The 22,348-nt window shown below is 34.2% G+C and overlaps 2 protein-coding genes across 8 annotated transcripts; both read right to left on the bottom strand.

Annotated features, from left to right (window-relative positions):
* Positions 1-4,582: 4,582 nt before the first annotated feature.
* LOC130812532 (late embryogenesis abundant protein 46-like) lies at positions 4,583-7,061 on the bottom strand. Of its 2 annotated transcripts, XM_057678038.1 has the most exons (3): positions 6,922-6,962; positions 6,655-6,747; positions 4,583-5,837 (listed from the first exon to the last, which is right to left on the bottom strand). In XM_057678038.1, the coding sequence occupies exon 3, from the start codon at positions 5,835-5,837 to the stop codon at positions 5,370-5,372; it is 468 nt and encodes a 155-aa protein (XP_057534021.1). In that variant the 5' UTR covers positions 6,655-6,747; positions 6,922-6,962; the 3' UTR covers positions 4,583-5,369. The 2 variants fall into 2 exon arrangements, with proteins under 2 accessions (XP_057534021.1, XP_057534020.1); XM_057678037.1 differs by lacking the exon at positions 6,655-6,747 and having other exon boundaries at positions 6,922-7,061.
* On the bottom strand, positions 6,697-20,143 carry LOC130812531 (ribonuclease II, chloroplastic/mitochondrial-like). Of its 6 annotated transcripts, none has more exons than XM_057678032.1 (15): positions 19,798-20,143; positions 18,237-18,396; positions 18,013-18,126; positions 17,845-17,922; positions 17,637-17,768; positions 14,995-15,216; positions 14,188-14,370; positions 13,959-14,021; positions 11,771-11,877; positions 11,489-11,638; positions 10,909-11,068; positions 9,572-9,967; positions 8,414-8,638; positions 7,624-7,689; positions 6,697-7,084 (listed from the first exon to the last, which is right to left on the bottom strand). In XM_057678032.1, the coding sequence occupies exons 1-15, from the start codon at positions 19,989-19,991 to the stop codon at positions 7,076-7,078; spliced, it is 2,259 nt and encodes a 752-aa protein (XP_057534015.1). In that variant the 5' UTR covers positions 19,992-20,143; the 3' UTR covers positions 6,697-7,075. The 6 variants fall into 6 exon arrangements, with proteins under 6 accessions (XP_057534015.1, XP_057534017.1, XP_057534016.1 ...); XM_057678033.1 differs by having other exon boundaries at positions 6,974-7,547; XM_057678034.1 differs by having other exon boundaries at positions 6,969-7,689; positions 14,188-14,268.
* Between the last annotated feature and the right edge of the window lie 2,205 nt (positions 20,144-22,348).

Here is a 22,348-nt window from a genome sequence, read left to right on the forward strand (position 1 = left end):
TTAGACTTTCACCGTTTCAATTTACTTCTAATATTTGCTATTTCACGCATTCTAATGCACTAATTCAATTCTTAATATCTCTAATTATGTATAATAAAAAATTATAAAAATTTGATATTAATAATCTTTGCAATGAGATGAATCCAACAAGATCTCACTTGAATATATTTTAAACTATAGATTAAAAACTAATCTCAAATTAAGAGTGATGAATAAATAGTGTCAATTTTGTCAATGTTGCAACTAATAATGAAGGAATTAACATGTTGCCACGACAACCATTTATTTTTGTGAAGATTAACTTTCTCGCATCATCTTATTAAATTTACTTGATTATTTAACTCATTTTTCTCATTTTGTTTGCTAGTTTTTCATCTTAAATCTTGATTGAGTTGACTTTAGTTATTCTTGATACTTAAATTTTAATTAGAGAATCACATACTCTTTTCTATTCTTCTCATTAGTCCCATTTATTTTTGGGTTACTATTCACTTATCACTCTTATTATATATTTTATTCTTAATCTATAAGTTAATATATTGTCAAGTGCAATCTTATTTGATTTCTCTCAATGCGAGGATAATTAATATCAAATTTTCATAATTTTTAGGTAAGTATAACTAGAGACATTAAGTGTTAAAATATTATCTCGATAAATGTAAAAAAAGTAAATAGGACTAATAAGTTGAATATGAGGGAGTATAACACAAAAACGATCATAAACATAAACAAAGTAACCTATTTGAACTGAAATACAATAATGGAAAATGAAATGAAATATTGAAAGAACCTGCATTTTGAATGTACTAAAAAAATATATGATTGAATTATTAAGAGAATATTTTAGAGAGAAGTGGGAATTAAATATATTTGTAGTGAACTAAACTAAATTGATTTGTGTTAATGACAAAGACATGAGAAAAACATCCTCAAAGAAAGTTTTTTTACGAAATTGAACTTAATTAATAAATAATTAATAAATTCATTTTTACGAAATTGAACTTAATTATTGATATTAAACTTTTTTTTTACTGATTTATATATTAATTTTCATGTTTGCATTATTGATTTTAATGAGACTTAATTTTGTCAACATAAACATAAGTTTACTAAATAGAAGTTGAGGATGACGAATTTAAACTTTTCACTACGAGTTGTTTGATGATGTCTATTATCATGGCTTTAAAACCCGTGACTATTAAATACCGTCCCATTTTCACAACCTTCCAATTATAAGTCATCAAGAAAGAAGGATGTTACCCTTGGATGATTTACTAGTTACAAACTACTTTTTTGTTTTTATCTTATTTTTAGGACTCTTTAGGTGGGTAACAAGAAGTGCCATACACTTTGACTTGTAAGAAAAAGTATATATATAAGTTCATAATATTTTTGATTTCAAAATATAATTTTTTTTTATTTCGTGGTAGGCTAGAGAATCACTATAGACTAAGAAGAGATAGGTAGTAAAAATTGAAATTCTGTCACTAATAGTGAAAGAGAAAATTTTCAACCACTAGATTAATCCAAAATTTGTTTTATATTATTGATGTAATTCGCTACCTAATACATGATTTTATAATTGATACATGCATGTATTTTCGGATTGTATATGAGAAGTCATTTATAATACAGCCAACTCAAAACGACATGCATAACGTAACCACCTTATTAGATTGTAGGAGAGTGATGAACCCAAATATGACTTAAACATCTAATGATCTAACTATTATGTTAACCGATTTAGTGAAATCACCAGACTAAACAAATAAACTATGCTTTTACAAGGATTTTTTTGTATTAGTAGTAAGTAGTATAAATGGATACTAGTCTTCACATATGACATAAATATTTCACATATGTACACTATTAAGCTAATAAGTTTGATGGTGGTAAATTATACTCTATTTAAATAATAAAAGTAACATATATAAGATATTATAAAGTAATTTAGTCAGCGTATAATATTAATATACGAATGATTCACTGATGGTGATGAATGATGATGGCATATAGATTATGGAGTATAAATTAACTCATCAAAACATTAGACATTCATATAAGACCAAGGATTTTATACATCATTCATAATCATATTACATGATGCGTAGAAACCGACTTGTTTGCAACTTGTTGGCTTGTTGCATGCTGACATAGGGCGTTTTTGTCAAAAGCAATTTCCTTTTTCTTTGGCTTATTTGACCAGCTGAACATGTTATTTTATAATTAGTCAAATAAAATAGTTGTTTAAGAAAATATTTTGGTTAAATTAAATATTTACTGTTGATTATTTATTAGAGAAAAAAATAGAACAACAAGCTAATAACCAACCAAGTTAATTTTTAATTTTAGCTTAAAAATTATTCTTTTAGCTAACTAAAAATCATTTACCAAAACACTTTTTTTACCTTTTAAAATCGACAAAAGTCAAAATACAATAAAAAACTAATCTAAAAATTATTTACCAATCACTCCAAAATATACAAACAATTTTTGATTTGTGGTAATAAAGCAAATTAGATAAATAGAAGCATTATGTGTGAATTAATTTGTATCTTGCAACTTAATGCAAAATCAAAATATATAAAATAATTTTCAACAATAACTATATATACTTCATATATGCATACTATCTATTATTAATATATCACGCTCATTTATCAAAAACAAATCCACTTATTATTTATTTTAAATAGACTAAATATGATTGCGCTGTTTACAGATAGGATATTGAGTTGATGGTGATGATGAGACTAAATATAATTGTTGTAAACCATTATATAAATACTTTTTGTTTAAGACTCAAATTAAACTTAGAATTTTTTGATGTTCTATTTCATCGATCATTTTTTATGTTAAACCACTACAAAAATGTTGCCTACACCTACGCTTAAAAATGAATTGAGGCACACTTATATATGCGAGGCTAACGCTTAATTAAGCGTGCTTTCAGCTTGTATGGGTAAATTTCAAGACACGCTTGAATTGGGTACAAATATTTAAGGGGGTAAAAAAAGTCAAAGTAAGAAAACAAAGTTGATAAATGAAAAGTTAGTAAAATTTAATTGTTGTAGAGGTGGGAGAATGGTAGCAAAGTAATAAAAAATGAAAAGAACTCTATATTTTATGGGGTAAATATTTACCTTAGGAAAGAGTGGGAGAATATATTACCTTCATAATAGGAAAAATCATGTTCTTTTCCCTTTATTATTTTTGTTTCCATCTTCACAATTATCTCAACTATTTCAAATGCATCTCTATTTGTTTTCATTTTATTAGTTTGACTTTATTTTCTCCTTTAAATATTTACTTTCAATCTAAACATTTCCTTAGGCACAATCACATATATAGCACATAGAATGAATTGAGTGTAACTAAATTTGCGTTTTTTTTTTTGTAAGCGTGGGATGCTACCTTTTGGTAAACACCACACCAATACTACAATCACATATATAGCACATAGAATGAATTGAGTACACACCAATTTTACAGATGCTTATATGCTGCACCAACAGAGCAGAACAGAACAATAACAATTGTAGCAACTCCAATTATACAGCAGCAGTACAATAACAGCGGTACATGCACTTCAGTTACAGTTCAGCACTTCAGAACAGAACAGCAGTACACACATAACCAGCACTTCATGCTAACACCAGAATACATACAAGACACATACACAAGTACACAATACAATAGCTAACTCACAACCAGAACACATACACCAGTTCATCTAACTCATACAACCTAAACACAACAGCTAACTCATACACCAATACCATCGCATATCCGAACACAATAGAACAACAAAAAAAAGCTACGTATTATTGAAAAAACTATCATCGTCATAGTAGTAAACTAATATTCAAACATCATCAGTACCATGCTAAAATATTGTTTTCAACCTAAACAGAACATCATAGTAATATTCAAAAAACTATCGTTGTCATGATATGAAAAGCTAAAGAGCTACGTAAAACATGTATTCATCCTCCACTTTATTCTATGCTTGTATTTTGCACTTGTGGATGTCGTACTTGCTTCTTCGTGGCGACCTAAACACCTAAAAGTTAGATTTTCATAATTAGAACCAATACAAAGAAGAAAACATAATATAAATGTTAGATATATTGTTCAATAAATGCACATGCCTTGTTTAATTTGGCCCACAATAAATTGTCCAACATCGTGTGTTAGCTCGTTTCTTGCACATATATATTGCCTACAATTAAAAAATAATTGTATAGAAATCAATTTAAATATTATAAATAAGGTGGTGACACATAATAATCATATACCATGCCCCCTAGATGACAATGTGACATTTCCCTTTGATGTTTGTCCCCACGAATGAAATTTTTTGACTGATTTTGGATTCTCAATGAGTATTTTATCAATCAATTTCTCCAACTCTTGATACTTCAACTTATAACAGATTGAAAATCATTTATCATCATCTGATATATGAAAGGTTAGTTTAGCCTCATATATATGTACTTGAAAATCACTTACTTTAGACTTTTTTATTCTCTTGATATGTCTAATTTCATGTGGTCTAGTATTAGCTTTCAAATGTTCAACATTTCTCTAAAATGAAGAACTTAGTAAAATAAGAATCAAATTTTGAAACTTTTAACATTATTAAAGTTGGCTTGGTTGTTAAACATGATTTGAATGAATTCTACGTATTTGAGCATGATGTGAAGTAGTTGCACTACAAAGAGTAATAGAGGCCCTAGTTGTTTAGATACTACTGGAGTACGAGTACCATGAAGAGTTTTCAGAGGAGCATGCTCAATCGATATCCCTGCAGAATGCAGATTAGTGATGTTAAAACTATTGATATATAACTATTAAGTGAACTACGTAGAATTGAACTTACTATACACTACCTGCATCATTTAAGTTCAACAATCTCATTCTTCATTGTATGCATCATTTGCTTAAGTTCCATTATTTGTCGAGATTCATTTGGATATTGCATGTTATGTAGGTCTTTAGCATACATTCTAGGACCATCTCCAGTAACCCTTCCCTTGGTTACTTTTCTCATCAATTTCTTATACCAATTGAAGGGATAAATTCCAATTTCCAAACAAAAAAACCATTACTCATTGTTAACCACCACATTTTTAATCCAACTACAAATAAAAAAGCCCACAAACATTACATTTTTACATCATTGAAATATAATTGATTAAAGATCATATTCCAATCAAATTATAAGAGTCAACACATACATACAACATATTCCAAAATATCCAAACATTAATCAAGCAAAATAAAAAAAAAGTGGCACACCTCTTCTTAAAAATACAAGTAAATGTGACACACTTAACCAACATCAAACACAATAATACATCATGAAATCAACCAGTATATCCAGCACCAGTATACCCAGTTGAACCAGTGCCTCCTCCAGCAAGGGTATTCTGAGCAGTAGTAGATCTATTAGTCCCTGTTTGCCTCCCTATAGGGTGAGACCCAATTGCAGTTCCTTCCTCAACAAACCCACCAGTTGGCTCTCCCGTCCCATGTCCCGGCATTGCCGACATGGGGTGGAGCCCAGTCCCTGCAGTCCCGGTTGCTGTGGCTGTCTTGGCTTCCTTCTCGGCAGCATTGTGGGTCATGGCTTGCTGTTTTCGGAGCTCGGCTTCGGTAATCCGCTCCTCCTTCTTCTCGGTGGCTAAAGCCTTATCATACTCATCATGGGCTCTCATCTTATCAACCTTTTCTTGAACAGTTGCTTTAGTTTTATCCATCCCTGATTTTGCCGACGCTGCTATGTTCGACGCCGATTCCTTTACGGATTCCACTGCTTTCTTTCCTGACTGCATCTTTGATTTGTTCGATTTCGCTCAGTTTTACAATATATGGAAATTTTGATTATTAGTTTGTGTATATTGATCTGATATGGAAGATGGAGAAGACAGAAGAATATGTGCTTGATTTATAGTGTTGTTATGGAAGTGAGAAGGGGACACGTGGAGAAAGAATAGGAAGCTTGAAAACAGAATTCTCCACGTATTGAAATGTCAGAGTACGTGTTCATCATCATAAGAATAATACATGCATGGATTAAGGGATTAGAGTAATCTGTAATGCAATCTAATCCAAACATATGTCTAATGTCTTTAGGAAAGTCTAGCCTGATACTCCTAAATTTAGCCCACCTTCCCTGATTTCTACTTATCGTACTGCAGGCATTTCCTTTTTTATTCCATGTTGGAAACGATCACCGACATTCATTTTTATATGTATACTGATTATTAAAATGCTTTAGATATACCATTTTTCTAACTAGGATTATTATCTAAATTGCAAATTGTTTTATGAGTAGGTCTCAATGAGAGACACGTTTTATATATGGATTAAAAAAGCTAATTTAATACTTATTCTGTTTTAAATTAGTGGTAATATAACCAATATATGCACTATTCACTCAACATTTCTAATTTGTAATTAATTCTTAATTTATAAGTTAAAACATAGTCAAGTGAAATCTTGTTTAATTTGTCTCGAAGCAAAGATTATTAATATCAAAATTTATAATTTTTTATTATACATAATTAGAGATATTAAAGATTGAATTTGTGCATTGAACTACGTAAAAAGCTAATATTGCAAGTAATTTGGAACGGAAGAAGTACATACTATGAGAATAAAAGCTCTTTGTTTAAGATCGTCTCTGATCTTTCACAAGAGTAGCTTTATCTTGATAGATCTGAGGCCCGATTTCTCATTACCCTACATATTATTTTCAATCTTTAATATTTTAATTACAATTAAAAATTTAATATTTATTCAAATAAACTAAAATGAAAAACAGAACAAATTTTTTGAATTTACCTAAAATGAAAATAAAGCAAATTAAGTGACAGAGGAATACAATCTAGGGGTATATTCATAGAGATTACTGACCTAATATCATCCATGATTTTAGCAACAATGAAAGATTCAGCAACTGTCTACAAGGACGACCCATCACAGATTGTCTCTAAGGCTTCGGGTTTTATGACTCCCATGCATGCTCGCAAAGCAGTGTGAATGAGTGAGGCGAGTGATCCATTCCTGGCTAGCGAGCCTTGCAAACAATGAATTGAAAAGAGAATGAAGATACCACAATTATGAAGGAAAGAAAATTTCCTAAACATGCTCTGTACATTTCATTACATACATTAATGCCACATTATATGATATTCAATAGATAATACTTTACATGTGGTTTCAAAGGTAGAAACCACAAAACATACAACGTCAAAAGTTGAGCCAGCAAGTAAAAACTGAATTTCTTGCGCAGTTCTTCGGGCATGACATATACAGCAAGCCAATCACCCAAATTCATTTCACTAATCATCGGTGCTCGTTATCATTGACAATGGTGTAGCCGATGAATGTGTTTCGGGCATTAAACCAAATACGGCCATCATCGACTACCACAGTCAACAGGATCTTGCTGCAGCATTGCCATCATCGACTGCACATCCGATTTTGAAGAGACGAACAAGTAACACTTTCTCCTCTTTCATGTGATCAACAGGCACTTACTAATAACAAAGATCCATATTAATCAGCAACCTGCTTAAGGGACAAAGTATCATCTCTAGGATGCGATTCTTCTACCTGAACTTTAATTTCATCTCCAACCTTGGAACCCACTAAAACCCATGTGGAAGCTTGTAGCCCAACCTAAAAACCATCAAAGCACCATTCATTTTCTTTTTTTTAGGGAAAGAAAATTTTAGAAATTGTTATCTATAAAGCATCTACGATAGGTATCAATGAATTACAATCTAATTTAAACAAGACAAACAAGGTTCTCAATATTATGCCCACGAACCATATCACACAATGGAGCATATCCCCTTTGTTTTTGAAATCAAATAGTCTTTTATCGATATCATTCTGCCTAACCTTGAAAGGAAGGATCATTATGTGATGATGTACCATGCATCCGTCAATCCAAAACCGATTGAGAAGGTGTATGACACGTGATCAATGAATTATAACTTCTACGACAGCTACTATAACCAAATTCTATTGTCCGATTAAGGGAAGAAAAGAAATTCCTAATCTAAACTTCTATTTAAGGAGAGAAGGACCCAAAATAAGGGCAAGAAACCCTCAAAGAGAGAAAGCTATTGTACACAAATTGAATGATTGATTCTGTCTTGCATTTAGAATGAGGTCAAGGTATTAATTATATAAGCTTTCCAAAACGTAAAACACAATAATGTAAGAAAGGTGCTTTTTGAATCGGATCTCAGAAGATACAGGTTTTATCTAAATTTGCAGATAAACCATGAGTTTCATTATTTGAATAAAAACTATATCCATTTGTGATGGTGAAACATTTAAAGTAATATACAGGCAATTTTATTGTTTGTACAAATACTAAATGCAATTGTCATACCTCAACCAGAATCAAGGCTGCAATCCGATCCTTAATAAATCTGAGTATAAGAGCACGGAACTTTCTTTCCTTTGGCTGCCTTCTTAAATATTCTAGTAACCAATACCGGAGACTAGTACTGCACAGCTTTCTTGCAACTCTATGCTGCATATTAACTATTGAAGCTATCCCTTCCAGCTGACCAGCTGAAAATGGAGCAGCGTTACCCCTAATAAAAGATTTAACCTACAAACACAGTCCAGTAATGATGTTAGGAAACAGAACATCTTCATGAATGTCTTAAAAAATAATTCCCCGACAAGAGCTTCAGGTAGACAAGGTAATCTAATTTTAAGTGGAACAATACAGCAGGAACAAGTTTTAAGAAACAAAAACAAGGAGAAGTCTAAGAAAATAGTAATGGAACCAAATTAAAACATGACTGAATGGAGAGGTTTTACATGTAGGTGATAATGTTGGTACATCCTAATCCCATGAATCAGCCATCAGTCAAAATGCTAAAGCCATCATCCAATCTACAAATGGATGATGAACATCTTTAATTTAAGTTCATTTAGCTAGATAAGGTTCATACCAAAAGACTCGATACACGCTTGACCAAAAATAATTAAGGGGATTTCATTTTCTCTCATCCTTTTTCTCCCATATTTCTTGAAATTACAATCTGCGTGCCACTAAGTCAGTACAATTTAAACAGAAATTGTCATAATTGCAACCTTAGGGAGCATGCTGATGAAGCTGGTTTGGTGTCCACTTTACAACTAGGGTATACAAGAACACCCAAACTGACAATAAAACAAGTGGTGTGTTTGGTAAATGGCTTTTAATTGGCTTTTGACTTTTGGCTTTCGGCTTTTTGGTATGGTTAGTGGCTTCTAAGCCATATGAAAAGTTCTATGAGTTGCTTTTGGATTTTGGCTTTTTGACCTACTATTTTGCTGATGAACAATCAACATCTAATTTTTACCAAACATCTCCATAACAGGTTAACAACTAACAAATAAGCTAATATTTCCAACTAGTCAGCTCCAGCCAACAACCCTTTGCCAAACAGATCCTAAAGCTAATTGGTTTAACTTTTCAAAACTAGAGAACTGAACATAGCCAACAACCATTTGCCAAACATCTACAGTTATTATCCACATCAAGAGCTCATACCTGATAATGAGCAAGTAGATCCACATATCTACGTATAGGAGATGTGAACTGAACATAGCCAGGAAGTCCCAAACCAGCATGGTGTATTGGCTGTCTAAAATCATACGTGGCTGCACGCATAATTTTAACAATAGCTGCACTCCTAACTGGTCCTTCTGGAAGATGAGAAAATGTAGATGCATCAACATTTGGTTGTGGCTGTCCTCTATAAGGTAAAGGTATGTTGTTGTAAGATCCATATGTAGCAATAGCCTCTCCACAAAGAATCATCATCTCTGAAACAAGGCGCATAGCATGATCAGCTTGATTCTCCACATAAAGATTGATCTGTGGTTCTGGATCATCAGGATTTGCCACTTTGACACGTGCTTCTAATGTTGTGGTGCCTACAGCACCCTAAATTATTCAAAAGAAAGAATACATTAAGCCACAAAAATATTATTAAGTAAAAAAATTACATGATAAAAAAACATAATTTTGTCAAAATAGGATCAAAAGCAAAATAAAGAGAGGTAATAGCTTAAGATACATAAGAAATTAATGCTTATGAGATCTCTTTGATTTCATCCTCTTGCTGATTTCCTCTTCTCCCTCTATCTAATAACCCGCTTGCCTTTTCACACAAGCCTTGTCTCAAATAATTTGAGCTCCCATTCAACTCCTGCCTTCCAACAGATTGTCACCATTCTGTTCCTACCAGCTTGTGCTAAATGATTTATCATGCAACTCCCTATGTACCCCACCCTTAGGCTGATTTGTAACACTGTTGATGTTTTTGGTGAACTGCACAAATAGAGTCCATACATAGAATATCATATTCTCAGCATAAATTTAGTTAACCCTCTGATAGCAATGAGCAACTGTCAGTCCATAATCCATAATATACAAAAAAAAAAAAGATAAATTGCTAATTCAACCCACATAACTCTTGACTGCTCCCTCTCTGCCCCCCTGAAAAAACTAGTCAACGGGAATTTATAACTGAAAGTCTGCAAGTGCAACTCCACATGGATTACTCCTTTGTTTCATTTAACTAGTGGCTCTTACAATGAACTTCTTTACTAGGCCAAACAAGGTTGGAGGTAAAACCTAACGAAGCTCAAATTCTCAATCGCGGATCATCATCAAAAGAATGCAAGAAGTTACAGTATCCTTCATATAAAGATAGCAGGATTGAGAGTCCTCACATAAATATTACTATGTAAGGAAATTGGATGATTATTTGAAAGCACAGTGAACACAGTCAAATTGTGAAATTCATCATAAGAAATTTTCTTCAAGCAGCCAGCAATGAATTCTTAAAGGATTTCAATTTGATTGTAGTAGGTGAGTTAAACCTGTGATCTGCGCCATTTCAAACGTAGAGCTGCAGCCTCTGACAGAATCTTCAACTCTGCCTCCTCTTCAAGATTCAAATGAAGGAGCTCTGATGCACTTTCATATGTGAGCATGTAGGTAGGTCTGATTATAGTATTTTCAACTGAATACTCAGCAATGCTGCAACACAAAGCGAACAGCGACAGCAAGCCATCAATCATAATGTGTTCTTCATATGATTGGGAATAAAATTGTAAGCATAAAACCATCTTGATTCAAGCTTAATGTTCATTGTAACAAATCAGCAGGAGGTTCTCATTCATTATTTTTGTGCCAACACCAATAATATGTAATTCATAAACAATGTGTCAGGGCAGATAAGGCAATAGGTATTACCAGAATGATTACAGCTTCTAAATAAGAAGTGTAACCAAATTTTTTATGCGCCAATAACATTCAAGATATAGAATGAAATGAGAGTAGCGGCAGTTTCTAATTTTGTATTCACATGAAACAGTATCCAAATATTTCTAATCCAGATGAGACGAAACTCGACACTGAGAAAAAAAAAAAAGAATTGTGGATCAACCAATTTAATACCTGCCATCAGAATGCAGCAAAACAGATACTGTCAAAGCATTGCACTTCTCCCCTTGTTTTAAGCTCATCACTTCCATTGCAAGCTTCTCTGGGAACATAGGATAAGTCGCTTCAGGCAGAAACACTGTAGCACCTCTGCTCATGGCCTCTCTGCGGGGCACAATTATGGAAAAATAACAAAATTTAAATAATTTGAAGATAAAGAAAAGAGTATAAAAACGCATGTATTCGAACATAGAGCAATCATATCAATGGGCATGTTATATGGTTGCATAAAATTACTTGTCCAGTATGCTTCCAGGTTGAACTAAGCAGGTCGGATCCGCCACGTGTATCCAAACTTTAATTCGGCCATCTTGTAACCTTGACGCGCTAAGTGCATCATCAAGCTGCAAACATGAGTGAAATATGTAATATGTAATGGAATAAAAGGAACCATGTAACAGAAGAAAATTTGTGACCAGGTCATTCCCTTTTTGGATATAGTTGCCTTATCTGTCATCTGCAGTCTGCCCATAAAATTCTGGGGTAATTATTTGCTCTGTCGAATTGAAATTTGCAAGAACTCCAGGAAACTCATTTTCATAAAAAATTCACAACCAAATACCACATTTTCTCATCGTGGAAGTGAATGTTAGTATACATTGAAGACTTGCTGAATCAACACAAATCAAGAATCATTCCTAAAAATAATTTATCTAGTGCGACTGAAAGGAAGAAAGACCTAAAGTGCTGCAGAACTAATTTGAAAATCAATCGCAATTGCTGTGTGGTGACAGAAAAATATGGCAAAGTATAGGTCCAAGAACTGAAATAAAGTATAGACGCCAATAAGCCATTCCAATGGAATGCTTAGAGTAATGGTGGAGAGTGGAGACTACTTGGGAGGAGTTGAAGCTCCTATTTAGGCTAGTCACTAATGCAGCAGTGAGGCTTTGAAAGCAACCCTTACTGATTGATGCAAAATAAACTTGATATAGGGCTCGGCATAACCAATTTAAGAAGTTGCAAGCATAGAGTAAATATAAGGTTGCATCGCAAAGTATTGGACGCATTGTTAAGGATTTCAAAACAAACGAACTGATATTTCTCGCGCTGTAAAGGTCTAAAAAACTGTGTTTTGGGTTGTATCAAGGAACATCTTATGATTCAACCGATCTTTAGGCGTTAGGATAACCGCATCACTCTCGTTATAGCATTACCGTTCCATTACCTCGATCGCAACAAAAACTATGGACTTTGGGCTAAATCATGCCATACTTACATCTTACAGTAGCCCCGTCCAGGATTTGACTCATTCATGAAACAGTTCATTTTGTGACAAAATGTGAACTAACAACGTTCTTGTGGCTTAGATCTGATCATTTGGTGCATAAATTTACATTTATACAATTTAATCTGGTCAATACAAAAGTTCAGTTAGTTCACGAGAGTGAAGTTCAAGTTAAAACCATCTGCAAAAAATTGGGTTGCTGCACAAGGGTCATCTTTGAAGATCTATAACTTTCCCTAAGCTCATTCAACATTTAAACCACTTGGAAATAGAACAAGAGTTCCTGAGCTTTTCAATATGAGGTAAAATCTATGAGAAAATGAGAAGTATTGAAGAAATTTTGCACTTCAGAAATTTAAGTACATACAGTCAAGACTGCAGTCAGAGTATGATGACTGGTTACCAATCATCATCTCTAATAACACTTGACTAAACAAAACTAATTTTCAATTTGTGACTCAAATTATGCTCCAAGTTGCTTTTTACCAAAAACAAATTATGGACTCTTATCACTCCATTCTCGATGGAGCCAAGGATTTATAGTTCTTTGGTTTCAGATTATAAAGGTATATAGTAAAATGACTCGTTAAATCTTGTGCACTTCTAGTTTATGTGAAGTTGCGGATAATGTTTGCTATCAAGGGTCAATTGGAAACAACTCTCTTTATAGTATAAGGGTAAAGTTGCCACATTCGATCCTCCAAACCTCGCCTATGTAGGAGTAACTTAATAGCATTAGGGTAATGGAATGTTTTTATATTCCTATCACTCCAAAGTATGATGCTCCGTACAAGTGTAAAAATTAAAGTCCTTTGGTTCCTTAATTTAGGGTTTGAATTTAATAAAGTTAATGTTTAAGAACATCTGTTTACCTTGTATACACTCTTGCCATTTGTTTGTAGCTAGATTGATAGAAGAAGGAAGATAAGGAACTCACATTTTCCTTGCATATAGTTGCATCAGCAGAAAAATGTTTAGTTAAGGAAAATTTTAGTGAATTCCTCCAATCAAAGGGTAACTGAACCCATTACACAGCCTTCCCTCCCTTTCCCTCCATATTTCCTCATCAAAAACTAAATGGTATCTTCTAAACAAAAGGAGAAAGAGAAAGAGAGGGAGAGAGAAGAGTTAGTGCGTAATTAGAAATATACATCTAAGATGACTGCATAAGAATGGAATCACATTGAATATAATTACCTCATCAGCCTCATCAACATCGATAGCGTAGACCTTCAAGTGGGTAAGATCCTTCCTCCGAATCTGAAAAAAAAAAAGAAGGTACAAGTTAGAGTGCACTCGGAAAACAAAATACTAAAGATATCATCCCTTCCTCAACAAGAAAAAAGCAATGAGAACACACTCCCACACAAAATAGCAGAGTTTACTAATCATTTAAGCTCTAAAACACAAGATTGTAAAAAATAACCTGATCTATATCACAAGAATCTGACAACAATTCTTCAGCAGCTGCCACAACATCCTCTGAGTGATTGGTACGAATGTCCAGCTTTAAAAGATCAAGATTAACATGCACCGGAAAATAACCAATATCAATGAGAAGATTTAATGCTGATGATGCTGTTTTTGCAAAACCCATGGCTGTAAGAATCTGAAACAAGATGCCAAAAAGGTATTATGCACTGGATAGAGTATACATCATTCCCATAGAGAGCACAGTATGCATAACATGCCAAAAGAAGGCTCTCTCCTCCCCATTAAAGCTTTATCTAAGTTGTCTTACTTTGACAAGGCTAAAGTTCAAAGAGGATGTTTTTTGACAATTTCGTGACAAAATTCCAGCTTTATGAAATGGAGAAACTGTATGATGTGCAGTAAACTGAAACTGACAGTTATAGTTTCCTGACAAAAGATTCATTATTGTGAAACACAGGATGCTTCATCAAGATCAAGTTCAAAAAAAAGTAATAGGAGCACATGAATATTCAAGGGAAAAGCTCCAACTACTGCTTAATAAGGTACCAGAAATGCCATGGTAACAGGTCAATAAAATTAGTCTCAGTGAATAATTGAGCTTCTCTAACTCTATACAATTCTCAAGAATGCATCTATTGCAAATACTTCAAATAGGTTGATTTATAAACTTCCTCTTACACAAAGGACAAGTGTCTTAGGACGGACTAAAACTCATATAGGACTAATTTATGAAAACATTGCTCAACAAGTAGCTTTAGATAAATGAAGAATTTGGATGAGCTCAAGCAGAAGAAATTACCGTCTCAGCTGTTCTCTTTTGGCTATCACTACATACTTCAGCAACTGCATAAGCAACAAGGGCCTCTATAAGATCATGGATTCTTTCTTCCAGAATCCATGAGGATCTGGGTGGCTTTGCATCAATAGGTCTTGATTTAGCTTGATGCAACAACTGTAGGAACTCCTGTAATTTCTTTTCAGCAGCCTGCTTGATAAGTTTCCTCCTATGAAGTTCCTCAACCTATCATTTCATCAGATGATATCCCATTTAACACCAAAAGGAAGTTACACACAGACAAAAAACCAATACATATATATGATGAAAAGGTAATAAAAATTTGCTGAATAGTCAAGACAAAGGCATTAGATTGCTACTTAAAATCATGAAAATATAACAGTAAATGTGTATAGTGGCTAGGACAAAGCTTTGAATCAGTGAATAAGAGATTGTGAATTAGAAAACAGAAAAGGCTGAAGCTTTGACCTATGTCCACATGTGTGGAGATGGAGAGCTTTCCTATAATAGAGGATCCTAAAGAGATAAAATAGAGTTAACCCCAGTCCAATTAACCCCAGTCCACAGGTGTGAGTTGCCGCCGTCTTTCCCTCCCCAGACCCTGGCCTTAGTTTTCTATGAGCGGGATATACTGGGTAGGATGATGATGATGACGACGACGACAAACCTTAGTAGCCTTGTAATTTATAAAATATTGTTTACGAACCCACGAAGTGGTTGTCATAAGCCCGTGACCTAATCAAAAGCAAAAAGAAAACATCATTCAACAAGGAGCCACAACTTGTGGGTCCTTTGCGCAAATAGCCTCCATACAGCACATATGAGCCAATTAGAGTGGAGCTCTTTACTTCTTCACTTCTGCCAGAGCAACTAGCTGTTTAGAACTGCGTGGCAGCATGCTCTTATTCTTTCGACTTCGATTCTATTATGATAATTCAGAAATTTAAGACATGTTTTCATAATATAATATCATCATATCAACTTGATCTAAAAAAGTAGCATCGCATCATCTTTGTTAGATTCACTTTTATCAAGTATCAAAAAAGTAGTTTACGCCTCTCACCAAAAAATTGTTCGCCAGTCGCCACTTCTTCCATTTAGTCGCAAAGATGCAAGCAAGCATTATAGTGTGTGCCTGCTTGGTGGCCCTTGTGTGTATTAAACACTACTCTATATTTTTATAGGTAACCAACTTTCATCCATTTGGAGTTGTACAATTTTTATTAGTTATATCATATCTGTATCCTCGCTATTTTATTAGAGTTGCAATGACAAAGTAAAAGACTTAATTGGCTACATGAACTAAAACAAATCAATGCGAGATATTGTCAATAACAAAAATTTACACTTTATTCATTCTTGTATTCTCATCCTCATTCATTTCCATAAAATATCAACTCTTCATGCCATTCTTCTTTCTGGTAATTGGTCTACCTATTCCTCTTCTTAACTCCTCAAGTTTCAACATTTCACTGTTCTAACTAATGCATTTCCAGTCATTTTTGCACTTGAACAAACCAGTCATTTCATTGCCCCAATGCCATAAATGGCTCCCAATTAGGATGGGGTTTGGAAGGGTCGAATGTAGCAACCTTACCCATATTATATACTTGCTCGTGATAATAAAGAGGTTGTTTGCACTTGAACAAACCAACATAAACGATATTCTGTCATTTTGTTTTCAATTTTGTGACTCCTGAACTCTTTCTTATATATTCATTTCAATTATATCCTTTAGTACATGTCAATTCACCCCCCTTAACATGGGCATCTCAGATCCTCCTATAATGATCTCTTGTGAAAGCCCAGTATCCTCACTCATAGTAATGTTGGTCTAATGGTAGTGCCGTAGATTTTTCCCTCCACCCCCAGGTGCAATTGTCGCTGCTTGCAGCGATCATATCCTTAATGTTGCATCAAAACCACAATGTTCTAATCTGTATCCATTTCTATGCGAGTTTACTGATGTAATGAGAAGTGATTTGAAACGTGGAAGGGTTATGGAAAGGTTTCCCATTAAGCTACTTTAGCTACTCACAAGCTTTGGTTCAGTTAAAGAATAAGTAGATAGACTTGAGGGATAGACAACAGCACCAAAATACTCAATAGCAATTTTTTAATCCTTATTAAGAACTTTCTGTTGTTCATATAGAATATTATTAGTGACTCGCACTTGTGTCACAACTGGTGAGACTATCGGTTGATTTTCTCCCATGATTGTTTTGTGTGATATTAGATAGGTGATTTGGTACCTACTAAATTTTTTATTATGGCATTATTTTGACAAAAACATGTGCAATTAGCATATTATATGGTGGTCCTGTGACCATTAGTACCAAAGTCGTGTGAGTATAAGCTGAAGGTTCAAGCTTAAAAAAATACAAGATTTGTAATAAGGTGTTATGCCTTAGTGCATGACATTTCGGTCACATATGGCAGTGATACCTCCAATTTAGGGTGTTAGCTTCCACATCGTAATACAAATTTGTCTTATTCCCTTTTTGTCTAATAGTATTTAGTTTATTAGTAGTCCGAAAAAGGAGGTTACTACTAGCCAGACTCACGGGCAAATGAAGAGGGACGGTCAGAGGTCCGGGAAGTATGAAAAAAATACATAAAAAAGTGATTGGCCCGAACGGTTTTACCTGATTTGTAGGCCGAGGAGTGTAAACAGAACAGTAGCCTTTACTCTCCGGAGTAGAGAAGTAGATCTCATCCGTTGACAGCAAGAGATGTGCACAGTAGCTTTCCAGAGGTTCAGCAATACCATAAATCATCTGTTTAACGGCTTAAGTTGGTCAAGGCCAATGAAAAGATAAAAGTACAAAACTATGTAACAGAGGAATATAGTACCTCTGCCAGCTCTTCAGGAGTCACTGATTTATTCTTCTCAAGCAGCTCAGCCCAAGCAAGCTCAAGGAGAGATGGATCCTGCATCAATTCAGTTACTTTAGTTGGAGTTCACACATCATATACAATAAGACATTTCCTCATCATGAAAATCTACAAGACAAGACAAACCAAGTTATCCTGTGCTCTTTGCAAAAAATCTGGAATTTGGTTATGGTCAAACTTGTCAACACCAGGAACAACATAAGTTATCTGCTGTGGTTTTATTGAGCATGTCGAACCATTCTGTTTGCAATAAAAAAAATTAAAAATTAATGTGGAGAAAAAAAGTAAATTTGTTTTACAAAATCAGTCCATCAAAAGGATATACAAGTTTTCTAGAAAATTAAATGAACCTGATCAGAAACCATCCAGTTTTTCTTTCCATCAGGTTTCTGAGCAACTGCAAGCAATACCCTTTCAGAATCTTTTTTGTATTCCAAAAGCAAACCTCCTCGAAGCCCTGGCTTCTCAAACTTGCTTTTGAGAAGATCTTCGCTTCTTGCAAACCCCAACCTGCAAAGTAAAGTACAGCACGTCAGCTCCTACAATCAGTTGAGAGCAAAGGCCTTTGTTTAGAAATTGCTACACATGCAAACTAATGATAATGTGCTTTTTATCCTCCAAAGGTACATTAGAGTGAAACGAGGATTTATTCAAGATGCACAAAAAAAAAGAAAAAATTCACAAACAAAACGAAGCTCACCTAATAAATTAAGATTTCGGCATTGTAACATCTTGGATAAACAGGTATTCATTCAGAAAAGACCAGTAAGCTACAAGCAATATCCACATCCTAAAGATAACTCCCAATAACCACAAAGCTACTTATACTCAGCCATTTGAATAGAGTGAACAGATAGTCACCTGAACCGCCTACCAACACTACCCAGTATAGGATAATCAACCAAAAAAATGCAGTGGTGCACAAAGCGTCCCTACATAGCAAGGGTACACGCAAACCCTCACATCCTACAGATAACTCTCAATAGCCACAAAATTACATATACTAGTCCATTTGAATAGAGTGAACAGATAGTCACCTGAACCACCCACCAACACCACCCAGCATAGGAAAATCAACCAAAAAATCCAGCGGTGCTAAATTACTAATAGGGAAGGGTCTAACAATGCACAGATAGCCACAAAACTACTTCTACTACTTATATCTTTTGAGACTAAGGCTCTGGCATTGTTAGTGGTGATGCTGGTGGTGGTGCGCAAAGCGTCCCTACATAGAAAGGGTCTAGGGAAGGGTCCACCATAGAGATGTAATGGAGGCAAACCTTACCTTGCATTTTTGCAAGAGGTTGTTTCCATACTGGTAACCTTTCGGTCACACAGTATGACACCTAGACCGCTCCACCAAGGTTCTCCTTGAAGAGAATCAGCCACAATAGGTCGAAAATGAACAATATCCAATCCACAAGTTACTTATACTCCTCATGAACAATCCACCGACAACATCCAGTATAGGAGCATCAACCACAATCAGTCCAAATTGACCCTTAAACCTATAGTAGGGAGGACTCTAGGCTGCGCCTGGCCATTGCCCAAGTCATTTGATTTAAAGCTCATTGTGTAACATAGAATACAAAATAATTGTTGCCAATGTGAGTGTTCGGCACATCCTATACTAGTAGTATCCTGGATTCTTCATTGCAAAACAATCTATCTTGTAAACTTGACAGATAGAGCAAAAGCTTACAACACAAAATTCAGATTACAGCCACATGAAATTGAACTTCTAATTCCCCTTGAAAGGTAACATAACAAGCAAATACCAAATATCATGAATGAATACCAAAAAGGGTAATAAGTAATAACCCATAAGTGTAAACCTCCATCAAAATACATTAGGTTAACACTTGTTTGCTACCCAGTTCAAGTCAGTATGAAAAATTCAAAGTTAGGTACCTATTTTGTGCTGAAGTCAAAAACAATCTTCCTTTAATTCGTTGGACAAAGCTCAATTGTCCACAACAATTATGAAGACCCTTAAATCTGATTATGCGGGAAAAACCACAACAATTATGAAGACCCTTAAATCTGATTATGCGGGAAAAACCAAACCAAGCTAACGGTAAAGTTGCCCACGTACCCGTTTCCATTGAATTCAACTTGGGTTACGCCCGGATTAAGGCTCCGGTCGTTGTTTTCCCGTGGTAGTTATGGATGCTCTTTTTTCATTGTTATCTCTGGATTTTTTTCCACAATAATGCCCCAAGCCCCCAAGTAACCCAAATTGCCGCTATAATCTTATGGGAAAAAACCCGGAAATTATACCCAACAACCTACTTAGTTAAGAGAATCCGGTCTATTTCGTCCGAGCAAGCACCACGTTTTATCCTGCGTAATTCCAAAAATTTGAAGTAAATAAGTAAAATAATATTAAAAATATTTTAAATAATTTATTTTTCAAAATAAATACTTTTAGCTCAACGTTGAGGTCTGGTATTTATTCGCACTTACTAACAACGGCTCATTACTAAGTTGAGTCAAAGGAAGTCAGTTCACTTAATGGGCTGCTCTTTTCTTTGACTCAACTTATTAATGGGTCGCTTTTACTAACAACGACCCATTAATAAGTTGAGTCAAAGAAAGTCAGCTCAGCACTCGGTCGCTGTTAGTAAGAGCGGCCAATTGCTGACCTGACTTTCTTTGACTCAGCTTATTAATGGGTCGATGTTAATAAGTGCGAATAAATATTAAACCTCAGTATTAGGCTAAAAGTGCTTATTTTGAGAAATAAGTTTCTCCATTGCTTATTTTGAGAATTTTTAATATTATTTTGATTATTTACTTTAAATTTTCTTGTAATCCGCTTATCTTGTAATTTAAAAAAAAACACTAATTAGAGTAAATCGTACGCTAAGTAATTTAAGTAAAAAAACAAAATAATACTAAAAAAATGCACTATATATTAGTCTAACTATACACCAATTCAATATTGGAACAACTCGGTTAGTTATAGTATACCATACTAACTTTTATGGATAGTCATTTCACAATGGTGTGGAATCCATTTTACCTAACCCATTTATTTGTGTCGCTAGACGTATAAGTTATTTTTGATGCTTTAATGGCCACAGTTTTAGGTTTAAGGTTCACAATTAGGGTGAGATTTTCATTTTAGGTGTAAGGTTTACTTTTAGAATTACAGTATACATTAAAGGTTGTTTGGTCTTTGTTAAGAAATCGAAAGAGAATGGTAACAAATAAGTTATGGAAATGAAAATAGTTACCATTATATTAACGGCTCGTTTGGTAGTTAGTATTAAACGGTAGTAATGGGAATAAAAATTAGTGTAATTTTAGTTGAAAAATCTATTGCTACCTTGATGTCATGCTTGTCCAACTTCAATCATCTCATTTTTCTTCATAAATTTCATTCAAATGCATTACCATTGAGAGAGGTGGTATTAGGTGGTAATGAAAATTTGTGAACAAAAAAACTTTTTTGTGATCAAAGTTTCATTACCATGACTTGAAACTTTTGATGAAATTTTACACTATAAATCATTTAATTACCGCCATTTACTACCACTAACCAAACGAGCCGTAATAAGTTGTTTGGTTTAAGTCTAAGTAATAGAAAAAAGTCACTGCTACAAGCTTTGGCTACAAATAAGTTACATGAGTGTAGTGTTCTCAACTTTTTACAATTGAGGGAAATGAAATATTTTGCTTCCACTTGTTAATGGATAGTTACAATGTAATAGATTCAAATACCCTATGATAATCAATTCTCTCACTTTCCATATCAAACAAACAAGTGAAAATGAAATTTGTTATTTGTTTTGGTTCCTTGAAATTTTAGCAAACTAAGCTCTTAGGGCTATGTTTTGATTTTAGGTTTAAAGTTGAATTTGTTAATGTTGGGATGGTTTATCCCACATCGACAAATGAAAGAAGGTGTGCACACTTTACAAGTTATAGAGCCCTTCTTTCCATTGTCATATGGTTTTGGGATGGTGTATATCTCCTTGGCTTGTGACGTGTGTGCACCTCGTGTTTTCCCCAATAATTGTTGGCATTCACAATAAGTCCAGCCCAATTTAACATGGTATCAGAGCCGATGGTTCGATCAAAAATTAAAAATGGTAGGTCCAAAACGAATGGCATTCCTACCGTAATTGATTACTACCACATGCGAACTTGACTGGGATTCGTATATGAGGGGGGTGTTGGGATGGTTTATCCCACATCGAGAAATTGTTGGCTTCTTTATCTCCCTCAAAAGCTTCAAGCTTTTAAGGTCTTTCTTCAACTTGTTGCAAGTGTATTGAATATGACCTCTTTTGTGGCAATGAAAGCAAACTCTATCCCCATACTCAACTCTTGCCTTCTTGATTTCGATTTTCCTCTCTTTTGATGGTTTTCTCTTAATGACCTTTCCATCTTTCATAGATGGAGTTGATCAACCTTCATACCAACCCCATGGATGGTACTTTCCACAATAATGCTA

Source organism: Amaranthus tricolor, chromosome 5 (genome assembly GCF_026212465.1).
Source record: "Amaranthus tricolor cultivar Red isolate AtriRed21 chromosome 5, ASM2621246v1, whole genome shotgun sequence".
Lineage (NCBI taxonomy): Eukaryota > Viridiplantae > Streptophyta > Magnoliopsida > Caryophyllales > Amaranthaceae > Amaranthus > Amaranthus tricolor.